The 24,276-nt window shown below is 40.6% G+C and overlaps 1 protein-coding gene across 13 annotated transcripts in view; it reads right to left on the bottom strand.

The window, feature by feature from the left end:
* FSD1L (fibronectin type III and SPRY domain containing 1 like) overlaps nt 1-23,331 on the bottom strand; it is a 96,676-nt gene extending 73,345 nt beyond the window's left edge. For 4 of the 13 annotated variants that reach the window (XM_070055111.1, XM_070055118.1, XM_070055114.1 and 1 more), the window contains exons 1-3: nt 23,030-23,195; nt 7,480-7,575; nt 935-1,066 (exon numbers count right to left, since the gene is read on the bottom strand). In XM_070055111.1, the coding sequence (XP_069911212.1) occupies nt 935-1,066; nt 7,480-7,575; nt 23,030-23,044 (243 nt within the window). In that variant the 5' untranslated portion in view covers nt 23,045-23,195. Of the gene's footprint in view, nt 1-934; nt 1,067-7,479; nt 7,576-9,014; nt 9,129-23,029 lie in introns of all 13 variants that reach the window. The other 9 variants (XM_070055094.1, XM_002708137.5, XM_051855998.2 and 6 more) reach the window with 5 other exon arrangements.
* Nucleotides 23,332-24,276: the final 945 nt, after the last annotated feature.

Genomic DNA, 24,276 nt, shown 5'->3' with positions numbered 1-24,276 from the left:
GATAATTGTCAAAAGAAATACAAGTGGCAAAATGCTCACTATCCCTAGCCTTCAGGGAAATGCAAATCAAAACAATGAGATATTAATGGCTATTATAAAAAAGACAGAAACCGACAAACGCTGGTGGGGGTGCAGAGCAAGGGGAATTCCTACATACTGTTGGTGTGAATGGAAATTAGCAGAACTGCTATGGAAAACAGTATGGACATCTCTTTAAAAACTAGAAATGCTATTGCCATATGATCGATCTAGTAATGCTACTTCTGACTATATACCCAAAAGAACTGAAAACAAAATCCTAGAGATAACTGCACACCTATGTTCACTGCAGCATTATTCACAACAGTCAAAAGGTGATGGCAGCCCTAATGTCCACAGACAGATGAACAGATAAAGAAAATGTGACACACATATCAATAGATTATTATTCAGCCATAAAAAAAAAAAAGAAGGAAATCCTGGCACACACTACAACATGGAAAAACCTTGAAGATAATATGCCAAGTGAAATAAGACAGTCACAAAAGGACAAATACTGCATGATTCCACATATATGAGATATTTATAGCATCAAAATCATGGAAACAGAAATTAGTATTTTTGTCAGGACTGGTAGAATGGGAAAACTAAGAACTCTGTTCTAGGGACAGAGTTTCCATTTTATAAGATGAAATGTTTTAGAGGTCTGTTTATACAACAATGCGAATATACATAACAAACTGTATACTACCAAACTGTATACTTAAAAATGACTAAGAGAATAATTTTATATTATGATTTTTAAACCATAATTTTTAAATATTTATGGATAAAAGAAAGAACCACTATTCTACAAGTTAAAAGTAGTTATACTCAGAAATTCATTAATTTTGCTTTTAATAAATCAAGCATTAAGTAACTAAAGTGTACATATCTAAATAGCATGTTATCTCACCTGTAACTCTTGTGATTTACGAGCTTGTTCCTGCTTGATACTGTTAACCATACTTTCTTTCACCTCATCCAATATAGTGTATAAACTATCAAATTCTTCATCTAATTCTGAAAGTATGTTAGAAGAATTTTCCTGTTTAAAAAACAGAATAGTAATTTTACTGAAAATCTGTCAAACATTAAAAACTAAAAGACATATTTAAAGGAGAGGATATATTTACATTATAAACTATCTTAGATTTTAGAATGAGATAAACGCAAGAAGTTAGCTACGGATGCTATAGTACATCAGCTACACAATGAGTTACACTGCCTTTTATAGACTGGCCCATATTCTCTTCACGTTTTGTAATACTGTTTCCACAGGACAAGATGAAAAGTTGATTTAAAGCACCCAACTCTGTCCAGACCTTCACATTCTAAGACAGACCTAAATCAGAGGTTCTTCACTTTTGGTGTTTATCAGAATCTGTGTGGAAGCATTTTAATAAAATATTCCAGAGATTTTAATTCAGTAATTCTCAGAGAGAGTTTGGGCATACAGTGAGGGTTTGATTTTGTGTAAATTTTAAAATCATGCAGGTACTGCAAAACACTGCCATTGATACAAGCTACACAAAGCTTAAATGACTAAGCAATTTCTTACTGGTCCTAAGAGATTTATCAGTCACTTAATTTTATTGCTAGGAGGAACAACAGACATCATCTAATGACTAGAATTTGCAGTCAAATTCCTACATTTACAGACAAAAATACAGCTGATTTGCTCAAAGCCATGTAACTAGTTACTAGCAGTATAGCCAATAAAGCATTCCAAATCTCTTGACTTCCCAGAGTTCCCCATTGCTTCACTATGTGGGAAGCTGCTATTTCAACAAGAAATAAAATACTTGTGTCATCCCTAATAAGCATTATTCACACTTCAAGTAATTATGAGTTTAAAAAAAAAGTTCTTAAGGAATTTTTCAATTCAGATAATCATTCAATTAAGAGAAGCAAACTGCCGGCACCGCGGCTCACTAGGCTAATCCTCCACCTAGCGGCGCCGGCACACAGGGTTCTAGTCCCGGCCGGGGCGCCGGATTCTGTCCCGGTTGCCCCTCTTCCAGGCCAGCTCTCTGCTGTGGCCAGGGAGTGCAGTGGAGGATGGCCCAAGTGCTTGGGCCCTGCACCCAATGGGAGACCAGGAGAAGTACCTGGCTCCTGCCATCGGATCAGTGCGGTGCATCGGCTGCAGCGCGCCAGCCGCAGCGGCCCTTGGAGGGTGAACCAACGGCAAAGGAAGACCTTTCTCTCTGTCTGTCTCTCTCTCACTGTCCACTCTGCCTGTCAAAAAAAAAAAAAAAAAGAGAGAGAGAGAGAAGCAAACTGACACTGGTTAAGAGAATACATGTTTATAAACCACTGGAGTTAACAAAAAAGGGTGTTAACCATTTTCCTAATTTACAAAGGTAACAACAATTTGTGGAAGGAGTGTATACCCTGGAGGACAGAAGACCTAACTCAAATCTCATGTTAGCCTCTCAGTTCACAGACTGACCTTGTGCTTAAATTCCTGCACCTCAGTTTATCCATCCACAAAAAGGAACTGGACCGCTCTTCCCCTCTCAATCACCTATTGGCACACTTTTACTGTCTCTTGCCTACTTCCCCTCACGCCCCATCTTCAGTGACAAAGATACAGTTTAATTCTCTCCTTTTTTTTCCCTGGAGTCCAAAGTAGAATTCCAATAGTTTGTCAATCAAAATAATAATTTGAGCTAGCTCTATCTTAAGGTCCCTTTTTCCAGATGTCAAATGTGGTGATTCTCTTCAGCATACAACAAAAGTTTCAGAACCACTAGCTCTTGGCTTATTTAAAGAAAATGGATTCACAAAATTTCCAATTAGATAGTTTGAGAAAAATAATTAAAATGGTAAAGATCATAAACAACTAACTTTTTTTTTTTTTTTTTTGACAGGCAGAGTGGACAGTGAGAGAGAGAGACAGAGAGAAAGGTCTTCCTTTGCCGTTGGTTCACCCTCCAAGGGCCGCTGCGGCTGGCGTGCTGCAGCCGATGCACCGCACTGATCCGATGGCAGGAGCCAGGTACTTCTCCTGGTCTCCCATGGGGTGCAGGGCCCAAGTACTTGGGCCATCCTTCACTGCACTCCCTGGCCACAGCAGAGAGCTGGCCTGGAAGAGGGGCAACCGGGACAGAATCCGGCGCCCCGACTGGGACTAGAACCCGGTGTGCCGGCGCCACAAGGCAGAGGATTAGCCTAGTGAGCTGCGGCACCGGCCAACAACTAACTTTAATTACAGAAAATTCAGAAATAAAGGACATATAAAAACTATGAAGTTTAACAGGTCAAGAAGCTGATAGCTGCCTAGATTAATATAAACAAAAAGCACTTCTCTTGTTATATAATAGGAACGGATTCACTATCTATCTGTCTATAAATTGTCTATGCTTATTTCACAAAGAAATGACCCTTACATTCACCAAGACACACTCATGGGAAAACAATATCAGATTATCTTTCCAATATTTTATTCTTAATTTTAATTGACAAATAATAACTATATATATATATATATGGAGTACAATGTGATTTTTGATATGTAGAAAGATTAAATCAAGTTAATTAACATAACCATCACCTAACCTATTTATTTTGTATGTGGTGAGAGCATTTAAAATCTATTGCTAGCAATTCAAAAATACATTATTAACAACGGTCATTATGCTGTGCAATCAGTCTATAGAACTTACCCCTACATGGAATTTTGTACCCTTTGACTTACATATCCTTCCCCCTACAAAATTCTCTACTCAATTTAACTACCATCTACTCACTGCTTCTATGAGTTCAACAGTTTTTAATTTCATGTATAAGTGAGATCATGCAGTAGTTACCTTTCTGTGCCTGGCTATTTTTTTAACATAAGGTCCTCCAGGTTCATCCACATTGCTGGAAATGACAGAATTTCCTTCTGTTTAAAGGCTGTATAATATTCCACTGTATATATGAAGAGTTTTCAAAAGTTTCATGGAAAATACACATTATATAAACACTATGCATGGATTTAAAATCTTTTGTACCAAAATAAATTTGTCTTTGAATTGCATTTTCCACAATATTTTTGAAGTACCCTCATATAAACAGTACATATTATGTGTCCACTCTCGCCTTGAATGGGCACGTAGGTTGTTTCCATATCTTGGCTATTGTGAACAGTGCTGCAGTGAACATGGGAGTGCAGCTATCTCTTCACTATATAGACCTCAATTCCTTCGGATATATACTTAGAAGGAGAACTGTTGGATCATATGGTATTTAAAATTCTATTTAAATTTTTTGAGGTACATCCATACTGTTTCACAAAGTACTTGCAGCATTTTACATTCCCACCTATGGTGCACAAGGGTTTCCTTTTCTCCACATTTTCATCAACACAAATCTTTCTTCTTTTTGATTACAGCAATTCTAACAAGTGTGAAATGATATATCATTGTGATTTTTTTTTTGGACAGGCAGAGTTAGTGAGAGGGAGAGACAGAGAGAAAGGTCTTCCTTTTGCCGTTGATTCACCCCTCAAGTGGCTGCTATGGCCAGCGTGTTGCAGCCGGCACGCTGCACCAATCCAAAGCCAGGAGCCAGGTGCTTCTCCTGGTCTCCCATGCGGGTACAGGGCCCAAGGACCTGGGCCATCCTCCACTGCACTCCTGGGCCACAGCAGAGAGCTGGCCTGGAAGAGGAGCAACCGGGACAGAATCTGGCGCCCCGACCAGGACTAGAACCCGGTGTGTGCCAGCGCCGCAGGTGGAGGATTAACCTAGTGAGCAGGGCGCCAGCCTTATCATTGTGATTTTAAACTATAGTTCCCTATTAGAGATGTTGAGCATTTTTCCCATATCAGTTGGCCATTCAAATGTCTTTTTATGGTGAATGTCTGTTCAGGTCTTTTACACACTTTTTTAATTATCTGTTTTCTTGTCCTTGAGTTGAATTCCTTATATATTTTGGATATTAGTTTCTTATCAGGTATATGGTTTGCAAGTAATTTATCCCTGTCCATGGATTGTTTCTTCACTCTGTTGTTTGCCGCCTTTACTAGTCACAATATTTTTTTAGTCTGATGCAATCTCATTTGTCTAGTTTTATTTTCTGGAGTCCTAGCTCTGAAGCTTTTCCCTTAAGTTTTCTTCTAATACTTATACAGTTTCAAGGTGTAAAAGTAAATATTTGATTCATTTTGAGTTACTTTTTTTAATATGGCAAGAGAGAGAGGTCTAGTTTCATTCTTCTGCATATGGATATCCAGTTTCCCCAACATCTTTTATAGAAGATACTGTCGTTTCACCAAGGTATGTTCTAGTACCTTGGTTGAAAATAAAATGGCTGTAGGTGTGCAAATTTATTTTTGGAATCTCTATTCTGTGCCAGTCAACGTTTTTTTTTTTAATTTTTTTAAAAAAGATTTATTTATTTATTTGAAAGGCGGAGTTACAGAGAAGCAGAGGCCAAGAAAGAGACGTCTTCCATCCACTGGCTCATTCCCCAGATGGCCGCAATGGCTAGAGCTGCGCCAATCCAAAGCCAGGAAGCAGGAGCTTCTTCTGGGTCTCTCATGCAGGTACAGGGGCCCAAGGACTTGAGCCATATTACACTGCTTTCCCAGGCCATAGCTGGTAGCTGGATCAGAAGAGCAGCTGGGTCTCAAACCGGCGCCCATATGGGAATGTCAGAACTCCAGGCAGCAGCTTTACCCAATACGCCACAGGGCCGGCCCCAATATGCTTGTTTTTATGCCAGTACCATGTCCTATTAATTGAAGTAGCTTCATAATATATTTGACATCAGGAAATGTGATGCCTTCAGCTTTGCTCCTTTTGCTCAAGATTCTTTTAGCTATTGGCATCTCTTGTTGGTCCATACAGGTTTTAGAGTTATTTTTGTATTTACACAAAAAATGATATTGGAATTCTGATAGGAATTGCACTGAAATTTATACACTGCTTTGGGTAGTATGGACATTTTAACAATATTTATTCTAATCCATGAACATGAGATATATTTCCATTTGTTACGTCTTCTTCAATTTCTTTCATCAATGCTTTGTTTCAACATATATGTCTTTAACTTCTTAAATGTGTATGTGTATGTATGTGTGTATGCGATAGGATATGAAATTATTTCCCTAATTTTTTAAATGGTTCATTTTCATGTACAGAATGTTACTGACTTTTGTGTGGTTCTGTATCTTGTCACTTTACTGAATTCATTTATCAGTTCTAACAGGATTTTGGTAGGGGCTGTAAGAGTTTTCTATACATAAAATCATGTCATCTGCAGACAATTTCATCTCTTCCTTTTCTATCTGATTATCTTTAATTTCTTTTCTTGCCTAATTGCTCTGGAACAGAAATGGCAAGAGTGAGCATCCTTGACTTCCTTCTGATTTGAGAAGAAAAGCTTTCAACTTTCACACTGAGTACAACGTGAGCTGTGGGTTTTTCATGTGTGGCTTTTTTGTGTTGAGACACATTTCTTCTATTTCTTATTTTTGAGAGTTTTAATAGTGAAAGGATACTGAATTTCATCAAATCCTTTTTCTGCATCTGAGATGATCATGTGACATTCATTCAGTTAACATAGTATATCACATTTTTTTCATTACATATGTTGAACTGTCCTTGAATGCTAGAGATAAATCCCACTTGATCATAGTTAACGATCTATTTAACATTCTGTTCTATTCATTTGGATAGTATTTTCTTGAGGATTTTGCATCTATGTTTATCAGCAAAACAGGTCTATATTTTTCTCTTCTTGTAGTGCCCTGCTCTGGCTCTTCAAGTTTTTGGAAGAGTGTGAGAAGGACTGGTATTAATTCTTTAAATGTTTGACAGAACTCAGCAGTGAAGCCATCAAGTCCTAGGCTTTTCTTTGATGGGAAACTTTTTATTAGTGATTCAATTTGATTTCTTTTCTCATTCTTGGTCTGTTCAGTATTAGTAGATTGTATGCTTCTAGGAAATCATCAGATGATCTTGAGCTGCCTTCCAAAACAACATTTAATTACTTACAGTATGGATTATCTGCCTGAACTTGCAACCATTTCCTTGAGTATTTCTCTCCTTCCTCACTGGGCACTTTTATCTTTGAGTTTTATGTTTTATTTTCATCTACTTTTGTAAGTAGACCTTTTACCATCTACATTTTCCTTTCACTATTTACTGTAACAGAAGCTTTTTATTTCCCAGTACTTTTGAAAGGATACAATTTTCTCTCAATCAAAATTAGAAAAGAAAAACATCAAATGGACAAAAATGAGTACTGTAATAGTCTCTACAATTTCAGCCTTTTCCTTCTTCCTTTCCATTTGACTTTTCCAGTGAGAAGTAGGGAATAGCAAAGAAAGCATTTTTACTTTATTTACCATTTTAAAACCCTACTCTCACCTCCATCAGTTTATAACTTAGAGTTAATGAAGTATATTCACACTTTGTATCTGACTCAACAATTTTATACAAATTTTTAAGAAAAAAAGGTTCATACCTGAACTCCTTTTAGTGTATGATTTAGAGTATCAATAAAATTCTGTATTTCATCATTTTTATTTGCCAGAGTTGAAATGATCCTTTGCAGAGCTTCCTAAGATTTAAAATAGCAATAAAAGGGAGTTACAAACCTCAAAAGAATCATTGTCTAAACAAATTTTTATTATGTAAGAGTATACTGAATAATAAGTTACAGTAATATAAAGCTTCTTGTTCAAATTTGCAAAGGTCTATGATTACAAAAGACAAGATAGGCATTTCTACTGTTTCAAATCCTCTTACTCCCACTATACAACTTAATCACTATAATAATCTCATACTGGAAATAAACTTTAAAATAATCAGTATTATTTAATAGCAATAGGTCATAAAGTCATGGCAATAGAATAGCATCAAATCCTTAAATATTACAAAAATAAATGGGAACTTTTAATATAGCATCAGATTACAGGCAAGAAAATAAGGAGACACTGAAATTCATTTTATTTATAAAAATTAAAACTATATTTAAGTGTTTTAGTTTAGTTACAATAAACTAAGCTGTAAAAAGGAGATCAGCGGACCTAAGAAAGACGAGTTTTCCAAACACACATCCAAGATAGGTTTTATATGTATTTAACAGCCACATAATGGTGGTTAAAAAAAAAAGTTCTGTACAACTTGAAGACTGTTTATGGTAGCCTTCACTTAGTAATATTTGGCTCTTTCTGTTTAATGGACTATATCTGCATTCCTCTTCTACTCCTACTAATGGCTGGGTCACAACCTTACCATACAGATAAGAAAATGGAGATTCAACAGTTGCCCACAGTGGCACCACTATTAAAGTGTCATGCTCAGTGTCTCTCCAAAGTCCACACCCTTAACCACTTTAACACTCTAAATGCAATCAATTAGCCACATCCGGCAGACCCATACAACAGATATATATTCTTTAAACATTTAGTTTGCCAACATTTTTCAGTGACATAGAAAATGTCATGTAGAGAATCATAGCTTGAGCTTAAGCTCTGTCTGCTGTTAGGCACATTCAGTGAACTTCTGGGTAAAAATTGTAATATTTTACCAGAGGATTAAGGGGACCTTCTGAAAGATATCTTATTCGATAAAAAAAGGATCGAGTTCAAAAACAGAATTTCAATCATCATAATATATGTGAGTTCAACAAAAATTGAAGAAAATTTCACACACACAAAAAAAACCTGAAACACTAGTATACAAAAATGGCAGATTTAGTTCACAGCCAAAAAAAAAAAAATCTCCCTAGCACAAAATTGCTTTCCACATTTTTCTATGTTTGTTGGCCTAACTTTAGTAGAAAACTTTGTATTCAAGGACTTCTGTAGCAAAAACTCTGGAGATAACTCTAACACGTTGCCCCAGCTAGGTAAAACTCTGAGTTCCAAAGAGTTTAATGAGAATTCTACCTTTTTAAAACTTATGTTACTTACTGAATTTAGTTAAAGACATGTAAACACTCTAATTTTTATCAGGTCTTCCAGCTAATCCTCTGTATCTTCAAGAGCTACCTACCTGCTCAAAGTCAATTGCCTCTGGTCTAACAGTGATGTTAGAAGTCAGAATACAGCCTTTACCAACTGCAGTGTTCTCCTTCTCCTTAGAGTAGCACTGTCCAATAGACATATACTATGAGCCAATAGTAGGTACATCAAAAAAAAGTAAAAGAGAAATAGGTGACATTAATTTTACTGTTTTATTTAACCTAATAAATCCAAAATATGACTTCATATTAATTTAATAATTTAATAATTATTGAGTTACTGTTGGGAGGTGAGGGGTGCTAAGTCTTCAAACTCCAGTTACACTTAACAGCCTACCTCAATTCAAATTAGTTATATTTCAAGTGCTCGAAATCCACTTATGCCTAGGAGCTACCATACTAGTCAACAGAATTAAAGGACTGTATTCATTCAGTCTATAAATGTCTAACAGTCGAGGTAAAGAAGATATTCTCTACTGATCTTATTCATTTGAAGTTAAAAACAAGCAAACTAAAAGATTTCTGAACTTTTTTCTTGGATGACCAGAATTTCTTAATGTGCTTATGTTACATCAAATTCTTAAATGACAATAGCTATATGCAAATATAAGTTAAAATGCTACAACCAAGTTCCTTTATCAGAATTTCATTAATTTCTCAGTTGTTATTTATATAAATATTGCCTTTTAAAAAAAAAGATTTATTTATTTATTTGAAAGTCAGAGTTACACAGAGAGAGAAGGAAAGGCACAGAAAGAGGGGTCTTCCATCCGCTTGTTCACTCCTCTGATGGCTGCAACAGCCAGGGCTGAGCCAATCCAAAGCCAAGAGACAGGAGCTTCTTCTTGGTCTTCCACACGGGTACAAGGGCCCAAAGTATTTGTGCCATCTTAGACTGTTTTCCAAGGCCATAGCAGAAAGCTAAATCAGAAGTGGAGCAGCTGGGACTTGAACCAGTGTCCATATGGGATGCCAGCACTGCAGGTGGTGGCTTTACCCACTACGCCACAGTGTCGGCCCATAAATATTGCCTTTTTTTAAATAGAAAACTTTTATTTAATAAATATAATATAAATTTTGAAAATACAGCTTTTGTATTATAGCAGTCCTTCTCCCCATAACCACCCTCCCACCCGCAAACCAACCCATCTCCTACTCCCTCTCCCATCCCATTCTTCATTAAGATTCATTTTTAATTATCTTTAAATACAGAAGTCTGCAAATACTAGCTGATAGAATAAAAAAGGGAGAGAACGATCCAACATGGGAAGTGAGATACACAGCAGACCCATAGAATGGCAGATGTCCTAAACAGCACTCTGGCCTCAGAATCAGCCCTTAAGGCATGCGGATCCGGCTGAAAAGCCCATGAGAGTATTTCAGGCATGGAAAGCCAAGACACTCTGGGGGAGAAAAAAAAGTGACCTAAATGAAAGATCTCCACGAGTGAGATCCCAGTGGAAAGAATGGGTCATCAAAGAAGGAGGTACCTTTCTCTGAAGGGAGGAGAGAACTTCCACTTTGACTATGGCCTTGTCTAAATACGATCAGAGTCGGTGAACTCAAAAGGCTTCCATAGCCTTGGCAGCTCATGACAATAGCCTAGGGTGATTACTGAGGCCATAAACAAGAGTGTCAATTTGTTAAGTCAACAACAGGAGTCACTGTGCACTTACTCCTCATGTAGGATCTTTGTCCTTAGTGTGCTGTACATGGAGATTTAATGCTATAACTAGTACTCAAACAGTATTTTTCACTTTATGTTTCTGTGTGGGAGCAAACTGTTGAAATCTTTACTCAATGTACGCTAAACTGATCTTCTGTATATAAAGAGAATCGAAAATGAATCTTGATGTGAATGGAAGGGGAGAGGGAGTGGGAAAGGGGAGGGTTGCGGGTGGGAGGGATGTTATGGGGGGGAAGCCAACGAATATAAATTTCCAAAGCTGTACTTTGGAAATTTATATTCATTAAATAAAAGTTAAAAAAAATCAATTGTGGTTGTGAAGTCACAAAAATCACTGCTCACTGATGATTCTGGTTAGAGAAGACATTCTGGGGATCACAGAATGCCAACATACATATAGAGGTTGACAGCTGACAAAAACAAAACCATATAAGTACAGCTAACATGTAAATTATATAAACGCAAAGAACAATCAGGATAATGTTACCCATTCTGCATGGTATTGTCCCATACCTCCAAAAAATTACACCCTTAGGTTATATTAATCTTTACCATCGTCTTTTAATTCATTTAAAATTCTGCTATTATCATAAAACAAAAGAACCTTTCTAATTTGTATTGACCAAAGAAGTTTTAGTAGCAATATTTCTTTTTTTTAAAAGACTTATTTTATTTGCTTGAAAGGCAAGAACCAGAAAGAGAGAGTCAGGCACAGAGAAATATCTTCCATCAGTTGGTTCACTCCCTAAATGCCTTCAACCACTGTGGCTGGGCCAGGCCAGACCTAACCCAGGATCCAGAAATTTCAGCTGGGTCTTCCACATGGGTGTCAGGGGTCCAAGCACTGGGGCCATCTTCTAGTGCTTTCCCAAGCACATGAGCAGAGATTTGGATAGGAAGTAAAGCAGGTGGGACTCAAACCCAGGTTCATATAGGATGCCAATATAACAAGCAGTGGCACAACCTGCTGTATACAACACTAGCCCCAGTAGCAATATTTCTAAAAAGAAATCCTGTAATGTGCATATTGAAGTATTTGAGGGAATGATATTCTATATGCACTGCCTAAGGCTTTAAAAATACTATACCTCTCCAGAAAGTAGTTAGGAAAACAAAGGTCTCTCAAAACCAATATAGTATTTTTTAAAAACATGGATTCATTATTTGAAGAGAGAACATTCATGTTTAATTTTAACTGGGGGTTCCAATAAAGTACGAGGCCTACCAAGCATACCTAAAAGGGCCCAAATACTGAAAAAAAAGATGCTTTACCTTATTGTAAAGCTACAAAGACTAACGGCCTAGAGGATTTTTCAGGAAATACATTGCAACTCTAGGTAAGAAAAACATTGGAGTCTTGACTATAATGCAACAGATCTTCAAAAAGTCTGTAGAAAACATGTAATATAGGGGCCAGCGCTGTGGCCTAGTGGGTGAAGCTGCTGCCTGAAGTGCCAGCATCCCATGTGGGTGCAAGTTCAAGTCCTTGGACCCTTGCATCCACATGGGAGACCAGGAGAAGGCTCCTGGCTCCTGGCTTCGGATCAGGGCAGCTCTGGCCACTGTGGCCATCTGGGAAGTGAACCAGTAGATGAAAAACCCCTCTCCCTCTCTCTCTCTCTCTCTTTGCCTCTGCCTCTCTCTAACTCTGCCTTTTAAATAAATAATCTTTTAAAAAGAAAAAAGAGAAAGAAAATGTATACTATAGAAAAGCTATTCATAGATTTCAAAATTTCTTGCACCAAAATAAACATCTTTTAACCCTATTTTTCTCTGAACTTTTTGAAATACCTTTGTACACCACTGAAATACCATGAGAACAGACAATCCAGCTGTGGAAGGCTTTAGAGCCCTAGCATTGAAGGTCACCTACAAGCTAACAAACATGGCCAGCGCTGCGGCTCAATAGGCTAATCCTCCGCCTTGCGGCGCCGGCACACCGGGTTCTAGTCCCAGTCGGGGCACCGGATTCTGTCCCGGTTGCCCCTCTTCCAGGACAGCTCTCTGCTGTGGCCAGGGAGTGCAGTGGAGGATGGCCCAGGTGCTTGGGCCCTGCACCCCATGGGAGACCAGGAGAAGCACCTGGCTCCTGCCATCGGATCAGCGCGGTGCGCCAGCCGCAGCACACGGGCCGCGGCAGCCACTGGAGGGTGAACCAACAGCAAAGGAAGACCTTTCTCTCTGTCTCTCTCTCTCTCACTGTCCACTCTGCCTGTCAAAACACACACACACACACACACATATTACAAACCTGGCTGCTGAAGAAAGCAACTACCCAGATCACTAAGAATCAGAAACCCAGGCCGGCGCCGTGGCTCACTAGGCTAATCCTCCGCCTAGCGGCGCCGGCACACCGGGTTCTAGTCCCGGTCGGGGCGCCGGATTCTGTCCCGGTTGCCCCTCTTCCAGGCCAGCCCTCTGCTGTGGCCAGGGAGTGCAGTGGAGGATGGCCCAGGTGCTTGGGCCCTGCACCCCATAGGGAGACCAGGAAAAGCACCTGGCTCCTGGCTCCTGCCATCGGATCAGCGCGGTGCGCCGGCCGCAGCGCGCCGGCCGCGGCGGCCATTGGAGGGTGAACCAACGGCAAAAGGAAGACCTTTCTCTCTGTCTCTCTCTCTCACTATCCACTCTGCCTGTCAAAAAAAAAAAAAAACAAAAACAAAAAAAAAAAAAAAAAAAAAAAAAAAAGAATCAGAAACCCAAAGCAAACAATGTGACCCTGCAGCCAATGCAGATAAAGTGCTTTTCTTTTTTTAAAAAAAGATTTATTTGTTTATTTGAAAGGCAGAGTGACAGAGAGAGAGAAGGAAAGACAGAGAAAGATCTTCCATCCACTGGTTCACCCCCAAAATGGCTGCAATGGCCAGGTCTGGGCCAGGCCAGGCTGAAGCCAGGAACCAGGAGCCACGAGCTTCTTCTTGGTCTCCAACTGGGGCCCCAGGGACTTGGGCCACCATCCACTGTTTTCCCAGGAGCATTAGCAAGGGGTTAGATGAGAAGTGCAGCAGCCAGGACTTGAACCAGCACCCGTATGGGATGCCTACACTGCAGGCCATAGCTTAAGCCGCTGCTCCACAGCGCCAGCCCTGATAAAGTGCTTTTCTCAGCTGAACGATGCAAAAGGGCAGAGTCCTCTAAGGTCCCCAAGACCAGTATGCTGAGACAGGACTCCAGAAGCTCAGAATTTACTTAAATTGTTGTGGAGAGGACAAGCAACTGCAATCAAGAGCTCATATTTAGTATTCTAAAATAGTGAAAGTTTGAGGGTGGGGACACTGAGAAATAAATTATAAAGAGGACTACAGTTTCAACCATTATGGCCCTCACAAGGATAGGGAATGGTCATACATAGGGCAGCAATGGCATGAAGATACAAGTAATTAAAGAACTTGGAGCTCAGTGGAATTGGAAAGCAAATTACAAATAAAATATCTCTAAGACAAACTATCACCAACACCAAAGCATACAAAAATGAAAGGATTAGGAATACAGGAGCTAGGTCTGAAATTTAACCCTGGTTTGCAGATGAGACATGAAGATGCTATCTCTAAGACTGTAGGAATCCAGGGAGAGTTTTATATAGTGACAACAGGAGGCATGCAAGGGCACATTAGTTGAATAGATATCAATCTAGCAGGTTTTTAAAAGTGTTTTCAAGTATGGCAGGCAACATACCAGAATAGATCTCTTCATATTTTGTATTCAGAAACAGAATAAAACAGAATTAAAATATACAGTAATACAATGAGTTTTCTACCTCACTCTGTTACTCCAGGGCCTCTATATTTAAGCAATAGCTTTTATAACTGAAACCCAAGTAATTAATACAGTTGATAAAGAGGTCTCAATGAATGTGATAAAAGCTGTTGACAGAGTACCATCAGATACATTGTCATTAGACAGAGGCTTCTCTCTTCCAAGCTCCAGACCATTTTAATACAACTACCTACTTGAAATCTCCCACTTAGATGTCTCACAAACTCTTCAAAAGTCAACATATGTCATAACCTTCCCCAGTAAACTTCAGCCATTCTCCAGTGCTGTGGCTCTGCAAAGTGCACTACCAGCTGCAAAGCCAGAAAGCTATTATTTCCTGTCCTCTGATCTGTGCTCTACATGTAATCACAGAGTTCTGTAAATTTTACCTCCTAAATAGTTTTGAAGTTACTGTTTTCTTAGTACAAGTCAATACCCTGTCTCAACTTAAACTATAGCAAAACTTCTTAACTTGTCTCTATTACATTCTTTCTCCCCAGTAGTCATTTACCTATACTGTAGCTGGGGCAGTATGACAGTCACTCTTCCTGATCTATATTCTTCAGGGCTTCCCACTACGCCTTGAATAAAACTGATAATCTTTAATATGACCTATAAGACCCTGTATGAGCTGTTAATTGCATACTTTGCCTGTTTCATTTCACAACAGACTTCTCTCTCTCTGTATTTCATCTGCCGTTAGCCTGTTGTGAGTTTCTCTAATAAGTTTTGCTTCCCACCTGGGAGCCTTCACATTTGTCAGTTCCCCTGCCTATATCCATTATTTTAAAATAGATACATAATGCAGTTAAAACAAGTCCTGAAAAAGCACTTATTGGATGAGCTCATTGTGGTATTTGTTATATTTCTATTATCAAACCTTTCATAGGTGAAGGAGGTACCCATGATGATGACAACTTTCATCTGTCCCATGAGATTCATCATTCTGAAAAGATGCCAACAAGGATCTCCAATTTCCTATCAGATCTCAACTCTCCCATTACTTTCCACTGACAGATAAAGTTCTAGAACACAGAGATGAATACAGCGATATAAATTATCTAAATCTATCTAGCTATTTGTATTTTGCAAGACTTCAGGTAGTCATAACTAAAACTTTTAGGCCATGCAGCTCTGAAGATATGCTCTGACAATGGTCAGCTGAGCCGAATCCTAATAACATGCATCAGACATATGACTCCAGGGGAAGCGTGCATAGGCAATCTCAGCCACTGTCTGCTCATGCAGCCAATCACCAGGACGTCAAAAAACGACTTTATTAGGACTAAACCTCTCACTTACTTGACTACAAATTTAGACTAAGGAGCTGCTAGACCAACAAGAAAAAGGGTCCTATACACCCCAAGCAAGCATAACTGCAACCACTCCCACAGAATGTTTTATAAACGAAACATTATGTTCTCTCTTCAAAGAAGCGTAGTTTAGAATTATGCTTATAATCACTATCAATCTTGGGAAGTAAAAGTGTAATCAACAGGCTGTCAGCAAAAAAAAACAAAAACAGTAACTACCACTTTTATACCGTTTAGGGACCACGAGCTATCTTAAACTCCTTACACAGGACTAATTCATCTAATCCTTTCAAGAATCCTGTGAAGTAAGATACTATTATTATCCCCAGTTTCCAACAAGGAAACTGAGTCATGGCAATGTTAACTAACTTGCCCAGAATTTCAGCACTATATATTGCAGAGTTGGGATTCAAACAAAGGTGGTTTGATTTCTGAATCTGTGCTCTCAACTATTACAAACATAAGGTAAACAACAAAGGTTCATGAAGAGGCAGTCAGACATCTAAGGGCACTGAAAGGACTAAGATTTTAGTTCAAGATTAGCAAAAACAAACAAACAAACAAACCACACAGCACAGCACTAGAATTGACCAAACAGGTTACCACTCTGCTAGAAGCAAGAACAAGAGAAAACAGCTATTATTCTACAGGAGTATCAAGTTTGACAATATGATGATGTCCAGCATTTTGAAATGGCAAAGGATAATTCCGGGGTTAGCCTACAACACACATGAAAATATCAAATTCAAATATGAGTCTTAATTTTGTTATATCTAACAAGAAAACTGTCAGCTTGGGCTACTTAACTGGAAATTATCCAGCACAACCCCTGAAGTTATGAGGCATAAACTTGTTTTTAGAAGCAGTGGAAGAAAACTATGATACACAGGTTTAACTATTACACCCTGACTCAGAGGACATCAACACTGATGTCATTATAATAAGAGAAACATCTAACATATGGGTTTCCTATCAGCATTCACTCACACGAGTCAGATGCCACATTAGTATTCCAGGCAGCTGAAATACACAAATCTAGAACCACCTCAAAACACCACTAACTGATCTAATTTAAGGAGGTCAAACTATTATCACAATCACTTCATTTACTAGTCATTAAGCATTTTACATGTGCCAGGTAATGTACAACACTATTAATATGGACTATCTTTTTTAACCATCACAACAGATTAAAATGTAGTGCTTGTCAGGGCCAGCACTGGGGCACAGCGGGTTAAACCCTGGCCTAAAGTGCCAGCATCCCACATGGGTGCCAGTTCTAGTCCTGGCTGCTCCTCTTCCGATCCAGCTCTCTGCTATGGCCTGAGAAGGCAGTCGAAGATGGCCCAAGTCCTTGGGCTCCTGCACCCACGTGGGAGACCCGGAGGAAGCTCCTGGCTCCTGGCTTCAGATCGGCACAGCTCCAGCCATTGCGGCCACCTGGGGAGTGAACCAGTGGACAGAAGACCTCTCTCTTTGTCTCTACCTTTCTCTGTAACTCTTTCAAATAAATAAAATAATAATAATAATAAAAAAGTAGTGCTAGTCTTCACATTTTATGGCTGAAGAAAGGAAAGGTTTGAGAACTTATCTTAGATCACAAGCTATAAACTGGCTGTCTCTCAAATCTAGGAGGCTGCCTCCAGAGTCTGCTTTTACACCACTACAGGCTGCTTACACTGTTGAGGACTGTATGGAATGACCATAGGATTCCCGCAACCAGAGCCAAAGGTTCAATCTTACCACTAAGCAGTATTCCTAGAAAATGCTCAACTGACACCAGAAATTATGCCACTTACTTACAACCCCACACCACAGACTTCTCCTTTGAATTAGGTGACAAGAGCTGAAATCCAAAAAGCCCTATCCAGCTGGTAAACTAAACAATCAGAGACCTCACCAGTTGCCCAAAGTTATGGCAACATTAACAAGTGTATCGTGCTCAGATGTGATGCAAGGTGAACTGACTGACCAATCATAAAATAGGTAGCTGGTAGAACCCTAACCTTCTCTATGAGAAACAGCTATGAACACTACCTGTAAATAGACATAACCAAGACTGAAGCAACAATCAATCTGCCTCTTCAGCTTATTAACTGAAGAAAAAAAATTGCTAGTAAAAAATATTAGTAATTTTAAAAAGTATACCACAAAAGGAATGCAACCTTTCAACCCTAACCTTAGCTGTATGGTATCAACGCAGAACGGGAGGCAGCCTCCCATCTAGGCTGTGAGGGACTATTAGCTTATCAGAGGCTGAAGGGGAAGGTGCATCAATACACAATGGCCCTTAAACTGGCTGTTCCAGGGCTGACACTGTGGCATAACAGGCTGCTGCCTGCAGTGCCAGCATCCCATTTGGGCACCAGTTTGAGTCCCAGCTGCTCCATATCCAATCCATCTCTCTCCTATGGCCTGGGAAAGCAGTGGAAGATGGCCCAAGTCCCTGGTCCCCTGCACCTGCATAGGAGACCCAGAAGAAGCTCCTGGCTCCTGGTTTCAAATAGCCCAGTTCCAGCAATTGCAGCCATTTGGGGAGTGAACCAGCAGATGGAATACCTCTCTTTCTTTCTCTTTCTCTGCCTCTCTGTAAATGCCTTTGAAATAAATACATAAATCTTTTTTTAAAAGTAACAATAAACTGGTTGCTCCACCTGGTGAAGTCAAGGAGGCTCTTATTCTCCTATGGAAGCCAGAGCGCCTCTCATCTAATGAAGACAAGCAGTGCAGTGTGATGGGAGATGAGGGTACAGTGAGGTACTGCTGGTAGGAGTATAAACTGACATAACCCTTGTGAAGGGAAACTTAGCAATAATGCAATAACACATTGAGAGATTGTTTTTTAGATATATCTACAAGGAATCAAAAGTCCCATTTCTACTGATTTATTATAACTAAATAATTAAAGGTATAAGCCAAGACTTGGCTACAAGGATGCTCATCTCAGCATTATTTTTAAGATGAAAAGGTCAGGTTCATTGTAAATGAATAATAAAATTAAGCAATACATCCATACAAAAATATTCTGCCAAATCATTGTTACAGAATAACATTAACATGGAAGAATATTCATGAAACATTGTCTGAAAGGCAAATTATAAAGCAATGCTATCATATAACATGATACCATTATACTTTTTAAGCTTCCATGTGTATAACAAGACTAGGTGTAAGGTTGAAAGAGTTTATCTCCGAATGGAAAGATTATGCTTTTATTTTATTTTATCTATATTTCCAATTTTCCTACAATAAACTTTCCTAATTTATATGTGCACTGTAAAAAAGTCCACAGGCTAGTTGTACCAATACTTTTATAAATTACTTCAAAACACAATTAACTATCAATTAACAAGCATCAATACCAGACTAGATTCTATCAGAACCTTGTAGCTGGCAAGAAGTGTTAACTAAGGGGGAAAAAAACACACAAAAATAAGGCTAGAGACAAAAACCTAGCAGCTTCAAAATATTTTCAACCCCTAGGTTGGAACGGAATATCTATCACTATAACAAATATGCAATACATGTTTGCTGCATCAGTAATCCCGCTTACGTCTAGACAAGCAAAGAGGCACTGTGCCAAAATTTCTCAAAAGATCTTCTCCACTGTCTTTGTGATTTTCTAACACTGCCAAATTCAATTTTAAAAAGAGGTTATCTCTATACTCTTGGTGACTTACTTCCTCTGGGATCTTTTGTTTCCTCCTCTACCTTTTATTATTCCTACAATAAGCACCTTTCCTAGAAACAGTGATCTCTGTGAATGTGAACTTAAACTATCAAATTCCAAGCTTCAAGATTCTAGAAAGGTGCAAAAGTCTTGTTTCAATGTTTTCTTTGAACATGTACATTTCATCAGGTAAAGAAACCTTTGGGATTTTATCTTAAAACCACTTAAGGACATAATCAAAAGGTTTGAGTATCAAACAAAGCCACCTATCCATAACACATCCTGTTCACAAAAGTGTCCCAGAAACTCGATATAAACAAAATCCTTCTGTTTATTTCTAGGAGATAATACTGTGGTTTTCTGTATCCAACAGTATGCCTTACATACCCAAGGCAATTATGTTTTCTTCCTCCATTCAAACAGAGCATCTGTTGCTAGAATAACACAGAAGTCCAACTTATTTTCACAGACAAAAAAGCAGCTGGTCAAGCTAATCTATTTGTTGACTATCCACCATCAAGCTCTGGTAAGATTGTCCTGTTAACTTAACCTCTGCTGTCAGATTGCATGAGTCACAACTTCCAATCCTCTTTCAATTAGGAATTAACAACTATTCTTTGGTGCCACCATTTTAAATAGTCTCTTACAGATAGGACAGCAGAAAATATGCTTTAAAGGTATAAATGTCTAAACTGGACTAGAAAAAGAGAAAAATATCTTGAGATTGAAATTATAAAATTAATAATAGCCAACATACAGTACTTACATACACTAGGCACTAAGTGTTTCTTAAAACCAAACATAATCTTCACAGTAACAGTAATAGTTTACAATAATTGTAAGTGTAATTGTTATCTCTATTTTACAGATGAAAGAATTGGAGAAACAGAGCAAATGACCAACTCATACAGCTAGCGTTTACAAAGCTCATAAATAGTAGGACTGGAGATCTGACGCCACGGTCATCCACTTAACAAATTAAAGCCCAAATCCCAAAGCCTTACAAACTGGTGTGTATTCAGGCCACCCTCACTCACCCTTTGCCACTTGTAGTACCCAAGTATTTTCCTTAACACTGAGGTTCCAGCCCAGCTATTTTTAATGTTAACAACCTATAACAGGAAATAGTTTCTAAAAATTATATGGGGAGTGTTGCCAGTTGGGGGGGAGGGTGGCATTACTGTCTCACTTAAAGAGAGGCAAATACCCTGCTTAGCTCATTACTATTTGAGGCAGATACTTGATTATGTAGTAATTTATGAAAAAAGGAAGTTCAAATTCAGAATACTAACTTGGTTGTAAGCATTAACACCAGATACTCATTTTCAGTTATAAACTTTTTCACTAGAAAGATTATTTCTACCAATTAAGTTCAACATGTTTTTTTTTTTTTAAAGATGTATTTACTTGAAAGTCAGAGTTACACAGAGACAGAAGGAGAGGCAGAGAGAGAGAGAGGTCTTCCATTCGCTGGTTCACTCCTCAGATGGCCGCAACAGCTAGAGCTGAGCAGATCCGAAGCCAGGAGCTTCTTCCGGGTCTACCATGCAGGCAAAGGGTCCCAAGGTCTTGGGCCATCTTCCACTGCCTTCCCAGGCCACGGCACAGAGCTGGATCAGAACTGCAGCAGCCAGGACTATGCCACAGAGCTGCCCCCCAACATGTTTTCTAATACTGAAAATCTGATTCTCAAAGTCATCACTAGCAAGATACACTATAATATCAACACAATCTCTGGGAAAACTGCACATAGTACCAAGTACTCAAATACAACATCATTTGAAAGGAGAACTAGGGGCTAACACTGTGGCACAGCAGGTTAAAGCCCTGGCCTGAGGTGCCAGCATCCCTTATTGGCATTGGTTCAAGTCCTGGCTGTTCCACTTTCAATACAGCTCACTGCTTAAGAATCTGGGAAAGCAGTGGGATATGGCCCAAGTCCCTGGGCCCCTGCACCCATGTGTGCCCCTGGAGGAAGCTCCTGGCTTGTGGCTTTGGATGGGCCCAGCTCTGGCTATTGTGGCCATTTGGGAGTGAACCAGAAGATGGAAGATCTCTCTGTGTGTCTCTACCTCTCTTTGTAGCTCTTTCAAATAAATAATATTTTTCTCTTTTTTAAAAAAAGAGTACTAATAGATAACAATCTTAGTCTTGTGGCTGGCAGCACGACCCCACAGGAGTCACAATGTGCATCCCTTGACTCCTTATAAAAGGGAGGGATGCACATTCCCTGACAATATAAGATGCTCCTTATTAAAACACTGCTTCTGTATTTTACTTTACATGGACTATTCTAGTACTTTTTGTAAGCTTGAAAATACTGTATGTGTTGATCTTTACAACACTACAAAATATTCTTCTGAACAGAGGAGGAAACAGATAAATCACAGTTTAGTGACTTGCTTCATATCACCCTGGGACGCAAGTCTCTGGACTCCAATTCTTTGCTCTTCATTTGATCTCTGTTAACATCCATTCAAGTATCATATGACTCTCCCCTAATAAGCTGTGTGCTTTTTTACAAAGTTAGGCAAATTTGTAAATATTGTAAATGTATACATACTCAAAACACACAAAATGTAATTTTTAATATCTTACTAACCGTCATGGAAACAAAAACTGAGTAGCCTCAATTGGGCTTCAAGACACACACACAACAATGAAATGGTGCATTTCTGTTAGCGAGTCTAATAATCAGTCTTTAACACTACACTACTCCCTCATGCCTCCAGTGCACCTCAAAAAGGTGACTGCAGGCAAATTTATAAAAAATGCTGTTCCATAAATCTTTCCGGTGCTTTCCACCTAATAATAGGAAAAAAATGGCCTCTTAGATATGCCCTGGTTTTTCTCTCTGCCACATTGTTCAACACTTGCTTTTCTCTCCTTTCTTGTACTACTTTTCAATTATCCTATAATCTAACAAAGAGAAAAAAGCGTGGTTGACTTCCATAGAGGGATTACGAGCGAATACTAATAATTCACTTCTAAGTATTTAAGATATCGGCACGTTCCCTATTTTCTTAAGCGAAAAGGCCAGTTTTGCACATCCTTCCTCAACTTGTTCAGACAGTATGACATTCCACGACCCCAGAGTGACTGTGACCAGCCACACCAACGGGTCAAGGAGGGTGACACCGCTGTCCTGGCAACCATAAATCCATTGCCCCAATCCAACAAACACTAGGACCTGCCCCTGAACGCGGCCAGGGGCCAGGACTGGAGGCCAGGGCAGTACAAAGGAGATTGGGCCCCTGACCCCCAGGGCCTGGGGACACCATTCTGGGATCGCCGCGGTTCCCTTATCGACTCAAGAGGGATCCGTCTTCCCCAAAATCAATGGGGGCCTGGGGCGCCGCAGAAAGTGGCTCATTACACCATGGGCTCGGCTCCCTGAGCCAGGGCCCAGGACAAGGTGCAGGGCAGAGGCCAGCCCGGGTCACTGGGCGAGGCTCGCGCACCGCTGCGAGCCCCGCTTCGCCCCGGATCCGGAGGGAGGCGAAGCGGCCTCGCCTTGCGACGCCGCAACCCAGCCCGCCACGCGCACCGCGCGCCCACCCAGCCGGGGCGCCCGCCCACCCCGCCAGCCTCGGGGGCCCCGCGCTCCCCGCCCCCTCTTACTTTCTGGGAGTCCATGGTGAGGGATAAAGCCGCTGGGCCCGAACCCACGAGGAGGAACCGTGCGAAGACGCCGAAGGAGGTGGGACACGCCAAGACCGCTACCCGCGGCCGCAGCCTCCACCCGCACCGGCGCCGCCCAGCCCCGCCCGTCCGCGCCCAGCCAGCGCGCGCGCCGTTGTCGCGCCGCGGTTGCCAGGGTGAAAGGGCGGCACGAAGAAGGGAGGGGGCGAGGGCGCCGCGCGCCTGCGCAGTGCCGCCCAAAGGGCTCGCGCGGGGCGTCAGGTGCCCCCGCACCAGTGAGCCCTGGGTGTCCGCCTCGGGCAGGACCGTCTGCAGCCGCTCCTCCCTACCCTCGTCTTTAACCCCCTAACAGAGCGTGCGTCATCGTTGCAGGCCTTGCAATGGCTGCTGGGCACTCAGCAGCCGGGCCCGCCCGTGGGGAGCGTAGCCAAGCCAGCCCATGTCGGAGGGAAGGAGCTAGGCTTGCAGGCGTGGGAAAAGGCTTTGAGGGGGTCTTGGTGGAGACGCTGCAGAGAGCACGGGACGGAGGGAGAATGTGGCAGAAAATAAGAGAATTGATGCAGACTTTGCAGAGGATGGTGGGGATCGTACGATGTTTTTGAAGGGCCTAGTGCGTTGTTAGTGCTAAGTAGACTATAGTGTTTATTGGGAGTCTAGAGCTGCTTGGTCTGGCATGGTGGCCCAGTATAGACTTTAGAAATTCGGAGAGGATCATAGATGTGAAAAAGTTCTTTCCAGAGCTGGTGGGGCTCGTGCTTTTGGATGACTCTTAAGGCCGGCACCGTGGCTCACTTGGCTAATCCTCCGCCTGTGGCGCCGGCATCCCTTATGGACGCCGGTTCTAGTCCCAGTTGCCCCTCTTCCAGTCCAGCTCTCTGCTGTGGCCCGGGAAAGCAGTGGAGGATGGCCCAAGTGCTTGGGCACCTGCACCCGCATAGGAGACCAGGAGGAAGCTACTACCGATTCTGCTGGCTGGCCAAAAACAATTAATATGTGAGATGATTTATCCGTGTTACAAAGAAAAATTACAGGGGCGAGTGCTGTGACTCAGTGGGTTAATATGCCTCTTGCCACGCCCACAGTTCCCAGCTCCTCTGCTTCTAATCCAGTTTCCTGCTCATGGACCTGGGAGGCAGCTTGGGCTCCTGCCATTCACCTGGATGGAGTTCTGGGCTCCGGGCTTGAGCATGGCCAGGCCTAGCTGCTTTTTTTTAAGGCATTTGAAG

This window comes from Oryctolagus cuniculus, chromosome 1 (assembly GCF_964237555.1).
Source record: "Oryctolagus cuniculus chromosome 1, mOryCun1.1, whole genome shotgun sequence".
Taxonomy (NCBI): Eukaryota; Metazoa; Chordata; class Mammalia; order Lagomorpha; family Leporidae; genus Oryctolagus; species Oryctolagus cuniculus.
This window is presented reverse-complemented; position numbering and strand designations above follow the sequence as displayed.